Below are 11,948 nucleotides of genomic sequence, written 5' to 3'. Positions count from 1 at the left end.
TAGTCGAGTAAACCTCGATATTTAGACTTCTAATATTCTCTAATTAATATAAAAAAAAAGATAGAGCTAAATTAGAAAATCTTAAATTTATATATATACCTTAGCTAATTATAAATTCGAGATTATTATATCTTTTAGCTAGACTATCTAAGTTAGCTCGATAGCTCTTTTAAGACTTCTTATTAAAAAAAAATTTTATAAATAGAATAACTTTTTTCTTTTCTATTAGAATTTTAAGATAATTTTTTTAAATTATAGAGCGAAGATTACACTTTTTAATAAAATTTAAATTATAAAATTTAATCTCATAATTATTAAAGGATAGAAACCTTAAATATTACTTATTTAAATTCGCTTATTAAATTTATCGATAGTCTTAATTTAAAAATAGATATATATTATTTAATTTTAGAATAATGTTTTTATTTTCTATTAAAAAATTTAATTCTTTTTTTAAATTATAGAATATAATATAGACTTTTAGATAAAAAAAGAACTATTAAATTTAGTTCTATAAATATTTAAAGATAAAGAATTTAAATATCGCTTATTAAAGTTCGCTCGATAGCCCTAATTAAAAAAGAGAATATTTATTTAATTTTAAAATAACTTTTTTATTTTCTATTAAAATTTTAAAATATTTCTTTTAAATTATAGAATGTAATTTTTACTTTTAAATAAAAAAAGAATTATAGAATTTAATCTTTTTTTAAAATAAAGAATTTAAATATCGCTTATTAAAAACTTATTTACTCTATTAAGAATATTCTTTAATATAAACTTAAATAATCGAGTAATAATAATTTTACTAAACTTCGAAATAAATTCGCTTCGTTCTCGATTCGAATCTATAAATCTCTCTCGCTAAAAAATCGTAAAATCGTAAAAATAATAAAATTATAAAATTAATAAAATTAATAAAATTCTATAAATTATAGAAATAAAAATAAAAGAAAATAATAAGTATAAATTATAATAGATATTAAAATTAATTTCTTATTAATTAAATTTAAATTAATTTAAAGTTAATTAACTTTATATAAACTTATTATTATTATAACTTTTCTTTTTTCTATTAAATTTTTTTAATTTTTTCTTAAATTATAGAATATAACTTTTACTTTTAAATAATTTAAAAATTATTAAATTCGATTTTATAGTTCTAAGTAAATTTTAAATTAAAGTATTTTTACTCTTCGAAAATCGAATTTAATCTCGAAATTAGATTTAAAAATTAATTACTTATATATAATAGAATAAGATAGAGCTAAGTTAAAAAATCTTAAATTTATATATACAGTTAATTATAAATTCGAGTTCGCTACGCTTTTTAATTAGATATTGCGAATAAATAAATTAACGTTCGTAACTATTAAAATCTCTTTCTCTACTTTTAATTATTTAATAACTTTACTATTTTCTATTAAAAAAAATTATAGACCGCGATTTACGCTTTTCGAATATGTAAAAATCTTAAAATTTGATATCATAATTCTTTAAAAGTAACGAATTCAAATATCGCTTATTAAAGATCGCTTATTAAATTTACTCGACAGCTCTAATTAAAAAAATAGGTTATGAATTTAATTTATAGGCCTACTCGTATATACTAATATTTTTAAATATTAAAAGTTTAAAAATATTTAAATCTATAAATATAAGTAATAGTCATAATATAATAATTATCAGATAGAGCTTAAACTTACAAGTGTATAAGCTGACAAAGTGCATGCAGGGTTTGGTGGTGCGGTATGCGGCGCTCTTGTTCTACTCGCTCACCCAAAGCCCCTTGAAGACCTCCAACCCCTCATCCCACCAGCAGAAAAATGGTTGGAACCCCACCTCCCGCCCTCGATGATGTTGCGCATGTTTCCGCGCCCCAGCACCCCACCCCCGCGGTAGCACTTTGTCGTAGCTCCATTCCAGATCCATGCCCGAATGTACGTCGACTAGCAAGTAAACAAATAGTGGCACGAATGCAGTCCGCGTTAATACATGGGCCCCGATGACGTTCAGCGCGAAATTGGCCAGGAGTATCAACGCTAACCGCTCAGCCACGGAAAGCTGGTTCGTGACCTGTGGGTGCATTTCGCCATGAGTGTGGTGCGGCCGGTGGATGGAGGCGAGGCCAGGGATCCGGTGGAAGGCAATGTGGATGAAGAAGAAGAGCGCGTCGTAGAGGAAGAATGACGCCACCAGTTCGAAAACAAGACGACGGCTGCTTGGGGGATTTACGGGGATGGCGCGCCACAGCTGGAGTGGGGAGGAGAGAGAGAAATTGTGCAGTGTGGGCCGCAGGAAGGAGGAGCTGATATTCCGGTCTGTCACTAGTGGGCAATAGCCCCCTGTTTGCCTGATGGCGGCCGCAGGGACTCCGGCGTACTTCTTAATAAGTGTGAAGTCCAATGTCAACAGTGGGGCGGCGTAGGTTGCTATTTCACCCATGCGGCGCGAGGGGCGGCGCATGCGTGGCCGCTTGGGAGGGTTACGGGCGTCGAACTCGGCGCTTTGAGGGCCGCGGACGTCGATGCGCAAATGCGGGTTGTGGACGAATTTGACGGTGTACATGACTTCGATGAGCAGGTAAAAGAAGATGGTTTCCAGTGTCTCGAAGCCGGAGAAGCGGTAAAAGGCGGATTGCGAGAGGAAGTTGTAAAGAGTCGAGAGGAATGGGGAGTGTAGAGAAGGAAGAAGTATTGCTGTCGCAAACGCGGTTCCTAGGACAAGACGGGGGAGGAATACGGATGTGCGAGGGTCTGGAGGCATGGTCTGATTGGCAGGAAGTAGGCGCAGTCAATTTCAAGAAGTCACAATGGCGGTACCTGGGCTGGCACTGGATTAGAATGAGGGGGGAGGAGGAATGATGCTACGACGAGGATGGAGATCCAGTACCATTAGCCGAGGATAGAAGTGTTTGGGTTCAACCGTATCGGAGCTGCTACTCGACGGTGACGACATCAAAGCTATCAGTAGTAACGTACAGCTAATTACAGTGGTGTGTCACTGCCCGCGTACTTTCGCTTCCTGCCGAATGTCGATGAATTCTTTTGCATCGACTTAGACGATGCTTAACGCGGGGTCAGCGGGGTCGGAAATAGGCGAGCCCGGTGTTGCCAAACACCGGTACACCTAGTACGAGTAGAGTAAGTGTATGTTCCACTCTGCTGTCACAAATAACAGCATAGATGAAGAACCATGATCCGAAGCAGGTGGCATTAGGATATTCTATAAGAAGTCTTGAATTAGTCCTTTAGCAATTTCTATATCCCTTGTTCCTTGAACGTTGCTCTTATAGCTAGAATTTCGACTATGACAGTACTAACACTTATGACATTCCCCCACCTCACACCACCACTGCTCCCCTTTCCAGTCGAAATCCACGCATGGACACCTCCAGCGGGCCTCTCGCCCTAGCCTCCCAACTAACCTTAGTCGGGTCCCTGACCGTCTACCCTCTCCTCTTCTTCCTCATCACGCCTCGCACCGCCACGCCTTCTCGCTTCGACAAGTCTCGCGAGGCCATTTCCGCCTTCCACTGCACTCTCGTCACGTGTCTATCAACATACGAACTCTGCAGGAGGCGGGATGACTGGTATCCTCGTCCATCTTCTGCTCGCCCCCCCATTCAACTGGAAGATACTCAGCCTGATGCTGGACAAGGCGGTGCGTACGACGGCGCAAAGCTAAGAATCATTCAAGCGCGCTCCACTCTTGGCAACAGCATCACTGCGCTCGAGACAGGGTATCTTTTACAAGATGCTGTAATCTTAGTTCTGGCTGCGTGGTTGCGAAGACAGCGAACGGGCGGGAGCACGAAGGCCGTGTTTGACGGTATCAGGTGGCGCGTGCTAGCCTGGCACCATGTTGGGCTTGCAAGCGCTTTGGGCCTGCTGCAATGGTATATCGTTCGCGGGAGCGAGAAAGGTATCTTGGTAATTACTATGCTCATGATGATGAATGCTTCGTGAGTTGCCGCTTCTTTTTGTCGGCTGCCTAGGATGAGGGCTAAAAGGAGTTGGATGTCTAAGGAGCGCACGCTAATCTAGAATCTTGAAATACCAGAACGCCGGTTGGGACGTTACACTGGTATCTCTATAACTTCCGGCGCTCATGGCGGCTTACCATTCTGGCGGTGAACACTACGTATCTAGCGACGTATGGTCTTTGTCGAGTTTATCTTGTTTACTGGATTTTACACGTCTTTGGTTTTCACACAGGGCACTCGGCAATAGAAACATTCAGAAGACTACGCTTACCCTGTCAAATGGGTACAGGCGCAATAGGAATTACAAACACTATTTGGCTGATTTTGAGTCTGAGGCAATTCAAAAGACGATACCTGACTGGGGAGTCCTGGAAGAAAGGTCTATGAAACACTCTTGAGCGTCAAGTACAAATCGTGATAGCCTACCAGCCACAAGAGCATCACTCAGAACCTTGGGGTTCCCGGTGCACGCTACAGCCTATCTGACCTAGCCACGACCACGATGTACAAGAATGCGTATGGCCTCCTTTGGCCTCTGACATGGTAATTGCTTCAAGTCTCTCGCAAAGGCATCTACACCAACGCCGCTGTCCCAACCCAACCAGCCTCTAACACCCTCAGCAGCAACGGAGCCCTCAAGCCTGATATCAGCATCTACAATCTTCGTCGCAACAGTGCTGATTATATGTCTAATCACGCCTCTTCCAAGACACACTTTTGGTCCGGATCCGCCAAACGCAAAGTTGTCCCTGGTCTCGTTGGCTGAGATAAATCTCTCCGGAAGAAATGTATCCGCCAGCTCGTACGCTGCCGGATCTCGCCCCGCGCTCACAAAATAGAGCCATACGTCCCAACCAGCAGGAACCAGTATAGGAGGTTGGCCCTCAGGGGCTGCAAGAATGACATCCTGCTGCGCTCGACGCATGATACCGACAACAGGCGGGCTGAGTCTTTCGGTCTCTAACAAGATGCTGCTCAAAAGGATTTGGCCGTTTTGGGAGCCTTCTTTTCGAACGCGTGACGCCAACGTGGGCTCGCATGGCAGCAGAAAAAGATTGAGCAAGCTCGCGGTCAAGAGAGACGCCAGCGCTTTGACTGCGATAGAGCTTGTGAATAATATCGCGTTGGACGCTAGTTCATCCTCATCAATCTTACCTTTCTGCAGGAAGGGACAGCCCTTGTCTTGTTGAGAGATATGATCTTTCAGTAGCTTTTGAAGTTCGCGCCGCGCCTCTATAGCTTTGGAGCGTGGCGAGCGCCAGAATGGGGTGTGTATGGACACGGGAAATAGAGAAAATTGGCCCCGCAGGAGCTTCTCTTGCAGGGATTCCACCAGGGAGTACTTCTTGTCCGTCAAGCGCAGCTGCAGAAATATACATAGGAGCACTCGCCATGACAGATCCTTCATGCTCTCGTAAAGGTCGATTGTGCTTTCTGATGGCCAGCTTTTGATATGATCGTCTACAATCTCTTGCACCTCTATGGATGTCTCTGAGGGGATGGATGACAGTTGTTCGTCCCACGCTTTCCGCTTCGCAGCATGGTCCGGTGAATCTAATAGGAGTATGTTGGGAGGGGGGAAGAAGTCTGACATTAATTCATGGTATGCAGGTCGGATTGCAAACGTGTTGGGCCCGATCATCTCCCCCATTGTAATAGCCGTCACTGTCTTCTGTGGCTCTCCGTTCCCAACCCGCAGGATATCTTCGCAGAGGCGATGAGAAGAGACGACGGCTACGTTACGGTTGAGGATTCTTGCACGAACCACGGTAGGGATTTGGGAGGCCGTCTCCTCTTTCCCGGCTGCGTTTGATGAATGTAGAGCTGCTGTATTTCGTGCGCGAGTTGAGATGAAGGACTCAGGCGAGGAATGAAACGAGAGGCTTTGAGAGAGGGCGGAAATAAGGGAAGAATCGCCCTGGGGAAGTCGCGGGAGCATGTTTTCTGGCATTACTGGAACGAATGAGTCTTGTAGTGAAGTCTCGTCGGGTGGGGGAGACGACAGGAAATCGATTCCTGCGTTAAGCCCATATTTTGCCGTTACTCAAACGGGAGATCCAGAGGCGATACGAAGGTTGGGCCAATTACTGTTAGGGTGGTGGCACCAGTGGTATTGTTGTTGTTGATATCTCAAGGCGATCTGGACTCTGGAAAAATATGCCAATGTACTCGTTTCCACCCCCATTTGCACGTTACCCCCATTTGCGATGTCGATTAGAATAGCAGACGCTACTGCGGGACTACTGCAAGCCACTTACGCAGTCATCTCCACTAACCCCTATATAGAATAGAAGATAAATAATAAAGACGCGCTTATGCCTCGCTTTTATACTTTTATTCTATATTTCTTTTATATTATTATCGCTTTCTATTATCTTCTAATATTATTAATTTTATCTCTACTCTTTATAATCTAAATTATCTAATATATAATCGAGATTATATCGCGTTTTCTTAATAATCTTCTAAATATTAAGATAATTTCTAATATTTATTTAAATCTTTTTTATAAATAAGATTATCGTAATAAATAATTTTATTATAATTTTAAACGAGTTAAAAGAGCTAAATAATAAGATCTATAATAATTATAAGTTCTTTTATAAATATTAATTATCGTATTATAATATTTAAACTTAATATTAGCTTTTTAAAACGCTAAAAGAAAAAGATTTTAATCGCTAAGCGTTTATATATAAAAACTTAGACTTTAAACTCTATAAAAATATTATCTTAAAATACTATAAGAGAAATATCGATAATAAGATTAAAGTATTAGCGACGTATTAACTTAATATAAAAAAAACTCTAGATATTATTTATTTTAAATATTATAATTTAAAAGAGTTAATAAAATATCTTTCTTTAGCTAAAATCGATTAAGTTATAAAGTAATAGATTACTAAACTTAAGATTATTATTAATTTACTACGATTTATAAATATAGCGAATTTTTAAAAGAAGATATAAATTAAGTATAGAATAATAAAAGAAGTAAAGAATTCTTTAGAGAGAGGGTTTTTATAATTATAGATATAGAAACGACGATAGCGACGTTAATTAATAAATTATATAATCTTAAATATATCTAATTAAGTAACAGCGAATTACTAGAAGATTAGACGATTGTTAATACGATATTTATCTGATACGCGAGTGTCGATTAGAATAGTAGACGCTATTATGAGACTACTATAAGTCACTTACGTAATTATCTTTACTAACTTCTATATAAAATAGAAGATAAATAATAAAGACACGCTTATGCCTCGCTCTTATACTTTTATTTTATATTTCTTTCATATTATTATTACTTTCTACTATCTTCTATTATTATTAACTTTATCTTTATTCTTTATAACTTAAATTATCTAATATATAGTCGAAATTATATCGCATTTTCTTAATAACTCTTTAAATATCGAGATAATTTTTAATACTCATTTAAGTTCTTCTTATAAATAAGATTATTATAATAAATAATCTTATTATAATCTTAAATAAGTTAAAAAAATTAAATAATAAAACTTATTACGATTATAAGTTTTTTTATAAATATTAATTATTATATTACGATATTTAAACTTAATATTAACTCTTTAAAATATTAAAAGAAAAGAATTTTAATCGCTAAACGTTTATATATAAGAACTTAAGCTTTAAACTCTATAAGAATATTATTTTAAAATATTATAAGAGAAGTATTAATAATAAGATTAAGGCGTTAATAACGCGTTAACTTAATATAAAAGAGACTCTAAATATTATTTATTTTAAATATTATAATTTAAAAGAGTTAGTAGAGTATCTTTCTTTAATTAAAGTTAATCGAATTATAAAGTAATAAATCGTTAAATTTAAGATTATTATTAATTTACTATAATTTATAAATATAGCGAATTTTTAGAAAAAGATATAGACTAAGTATAGAGTAGTAAAAAGAGTAAAGAATTCTCTAAGGGGGAGATCTTTATAATTATAAATATAAGAATAACGATAGCGATATTAATTAATAAATTATATAATCTTAAATATACTTAATTAAGTAATAGCGAATTACTAGAAGATTAGATAATTATCGATACGATATTTATCTAATACGCGTCTCTATTATTTATCTTCTATTCTATATAAGAAATAATAAAGAAGACTACGCGTATGGCTTACAGTAGTCTATAGTAGCGTCTACTATTCTAATCGAGACCTTATTTACACGCTCTTAAAATCGATAAATTCGACGCAATATCAAAATGTCTACCTTTCATTAAATTTATATGGCAAACTAGTACAATAATGATGGTCTTTTATTTCTATCCAGACTTAAGATCGGAGAACTCAAATTACCGTTTTTTAAGCCTTATCGGCCTACCATGTCTTGAAAAAACCGTCACTACCTCTTCTACTACCTCTTCTACTATCTCTTTCACTACCTCTTCTACTACCTCTTTCACTACCTCTTCCTCTACCTCTTCCTCTACCTCTTTCTTTACCTCTTCCTCTATCTCTTTCTCTATCTCTTTCTCTATCTCTTTCTCTATCTCTTTCTCTATCTCTTTCTCTATCTCTTTCTCTATCTCTTCTTCTACTATCTCCTCTTCTACTATCTTCTTATCTCTTTTACCTCTTTTATCTTTTCTATTTTACTGCGATAAAGCCTCTAATGAAGTCTTTAATAGAGTCGATAAAGCCCGCTACTGTGACGGAGTAGCTTCTCATTTACCTCTATTTTCTTAATTATTAAAAAACTAGAATCGCGATTTTAGCACCCTTATTTAAAAAATAAAAAAAGTACTTTTTTTAAATAGCCTCACAACGATAACTTACAACGCTCTAAAAATTTTATAGATTTTAATAATTATACGAGAGATTAAGAATATCGAATTATAGAAGATCTTAATTATTCGTTCTATTATAGAATAAAAATCTAATAAATTCTTAGATTTTCTCGAGATAGTCTTGGCGGTAAAAAAATAGCCGAGGTAAATTTTTGAAGTTCGCGATATATTCTCGCTTTTTACATCTCACTTATAAGATTAGAATTAAAATCTTTTTAAATTTAAGAGTAGATTTCTTAATATAGTAAGTAGATTTTATAAAGTTTTTAGACTGTAAAAACGAGTGGTAGTGAGGTTATATGGGAAATTCAAATTTTTGATATTTGATTATCGAGGGGTGTCAAAATCGCAGATTTTTTTTTAATTTCCCAATGATTAAGAAAACAGGGGTATCTCGCCGTTGTTACTGTGGTGGAGCGAGATTTAGTAGTATTAGTAAGCCTGGTGTGGGAGGTACAGTAGCCTTTTTCTTGATAGGACTTCTATCTCTCTTTATGTCTTCAAAAATAGCTGGTCCGAGGTGACACCTATGATGCTAGGCCTATAGATGACGACTATGATACCGTAGCATTGGCTATTATGGTAGACTATGGTGGTAGGGTATTTGAATGAGTGGTAGTGGTAGCTATCTATGTCGGATTTATCGGATTTAAGAGCGTGCAAATGGGGGTTGTCAGGACTAGCATAGAGGTACGTTATATGGGTGAGGTAGAATAGGATAATAAGGCTACCGAACTATGTATGTGGGAAGGAGGCATGATATAGTAGGAGATGCCTCCGCTAAGCCACTAGGCCATAGGGCTGAGTGGTGTGTCAAGGGTACGCTCGTAACACTACTCCTCTCTCTCAAATAGCCATGGCCCCCATAGCTAGTAGACCGGAGATGCACGCCCATTGCTTGCCCTATATCTTCAAACATTCATAGTCTCTGCAGGCCTTGATTGAAGAAGATTTATCGAGGTATAGCGGTAGTAGTCGAATATCAGATGATTTCAATTCGTTTAAAAAGATTATATCCGAGATATTGCCGGGCCGTATACTGGTCTTAACTATGCCATACCTATATTATTCTTTAGAGATCCTAGAGATATAGCTATATCTTGTCTATATATTAGTAAGATTCTCCGAGTTCTTCTTCTTATCTAGTCTTCTTATTATAATCCTTTACTTTTTTCGTCTTTAACACCTACTAGCAGTCTAGTCTAAGAGCTTTACTATAAATTTACTCTATATCTCTTATACTTATTATAGAAATGCAAGCAGCCTTAAGAAGATACTTGCTTTATTAAGTAAATAGATCTATTAAGTAAATACCTCGCTAAGCTTACTAGCTTACTATTATAAATAATAGATTTCTAAATAGAAATAATTAAGCTTATTATATATTATAACTATAGATTTTTATTATTATTATAATATAATAGTAATATTATTTCTTAATATTAATTAACTATTAAGAGATTTTAGAAGTTTCTCTATTAGGTTAGTTAAAGAAAGCTTATTCTTAAAGAAAGCTTATTTTTTAAACTTTATTTCAAGCTTTCGCTACGCAAATTCTTCGAGTATATTACTATTATCTAAAATCACTTTTAATAGCGAATTCCTTATATTTACCGTAGTTTTAGCTAAGGATTCATAAGAGATAAAAACCTTTCTTTTAGAAATCTTAATTCCTCGTAAGATTTCTTAATCTTTATCTACTTTCTTTTAAGAATTATTAATATTATTAATTAATAGTTAAGCTAGTTTTCTTAAGTTATTTAATACTTAATCTAATCGCTTATAATATCGTTATTCTTATATTTTAATTATAAGAGTTTCTTAAAAATAATTACGCGTTTACGAATTTACTTAATAAAAAAAACTATTAACTTATTAAAAATATCGTCGAAAATAATTTTTATTTACTTTTAATAATTCGAGAAATCTTAATAAGAAATAATTATTTATATATTAGATTTAATTTAATTAAAATATTATTCTAGCCTCTTAATTAGACTATTAGTAAATTATATTTTTATATAATATTTAGAATATTTAAGAAAGAAGTAGAGTTATTATAAAGACTCGAGAATCTCTTATTTATAAGAATTACTTTAGAAAACTCGTCGAGTTTCTTATTTTTAAGAATTATTATACTTTCTTTAATAAGCTTAATCTTATTTTCGAGAATCGCTATACTTTCTTTAATAAAAAGTTTAAAAATTATAATAAGAGTAATCTTCGTTAATAAAGTAATCTATTCTCACTTAATTAAATTATTAAATAAAATAAATCTTATTAATTTATAAATATAAACTATTATTGCGATAACTACTTCTACGACGATAGTCTAATATATATATAATAATTTATTATAATAGAGAATATTAGAATCGCTAGATCTATTAGATATTATTAATATCTTAGAAAATAACGAAGATTTTTTATAATTAAGATAAAATTTAAATAATATTAATTTTTTTAATTTGATATATAAAGATAAGTTAATAGTATCTAAAACTTCGTCGATAAAGTATATATTAAAGAAGATATACTTTTATAATATTTATCTCTTTATTAAGTATATCTATAATATAATTAATATTAAAGATAATAATCTTATATATATAAATCTTTAAACTTATTTAAAAGATCTTACTTTAGAATAATAGCTTAATAAATTTATTAATAATAATAAATATCTTATTAAGCTCGATAATAGACTTAATAAATAAGAATAATTACTTATTAAATAATTTAAGATATTTACTAATATAGTTATTAATTTAATTCTTAAAAAACGCTATACGCTTTATAATATTAATAATTATAAATTTTTTTAAAAATATACTTAATAAATTTTACGAGTAATAAAAAACGCTAAGTTTATAGATATTAGTAATTAAATCGATATTATTTATAATAATCTTAATTTCGATCTTAGATAAAATATTAGATATCTTAAAAAAAGTATAAAATTATAAAAATTTCTTATTAAGCTTAATAATTTTAAATATAATTAATAAATATATATAGATAAATATAAAATAAAAAGAAGTATAGATATTAAAAATATTTCTAAATTTTAAATAAATTAATAATCTTAATTTATTAATAATAATAAAGATAATTATAATTAGTTATAA

At 33.5% G+C, this 11,948-nt stretch overlaps 2 protein-coding genes across 2 annotated transcripts; both read right to left on the bottom strand.

The window, feature by feature from the left end:
• Positions 1-1,633: 1,633 nt before the first annotated feature.
• On the bottom strand, positions 1,634-2,766 carry HO133_003299 (uncharacterized protein; the record flags this gene model as incomplete). Its single annotated transcript, XM_037294222.1, has 3 exons — positions 1,634-1,649; positions 1,707-1,717; positions 1,780-2,766. The coding sequence occupies 3 exons, from the start codon at positions 2,764-2,766 to the stop codon at positions 1,634-1,636; spliced, it is 1,014 nt and encodes a 337-aa protein (XP_037149603.1).
• A 1,706-nt stretch (positions 2,767-4,472) lies between these two features.
• HO133_003298 (uncharacterized protein) lies at positions 4,473-6,016 on the bottom strand (the record flags this gene model as incomplete). The annotated part of the gene is made up of 2 exons (XM_037294221.1): positions 4,473-5,938; positions 5,989-6,016. 2 exons carry the CDS (start codon positions 6,014-6,016, stop codon positions 4,473-4,475), a joined length of 1,494 nt encoding a protein of 497 aa, XP_037149602.1.
• Between the last annotated feature and the right edge of the window lie 5,932 nt (positions 6,017-11,948).

The sequence above is a fragment of the Letharia lupina genome (genome assembly GCF_014066315.1).
Source record: "Letharia lupina isolate WasteWater1 chromosome Unknown contig_17, whole genome shotgun sequence".
NCBI lineage: Eukaryota > Fungi > Ascomycota > Lecanoromycetes > Lecanorales > Parmeliaceae > Letharia > Letharia lupina.
This window is presented reverse-complemented; position numbering and strand designations above follow the sequence as displayed.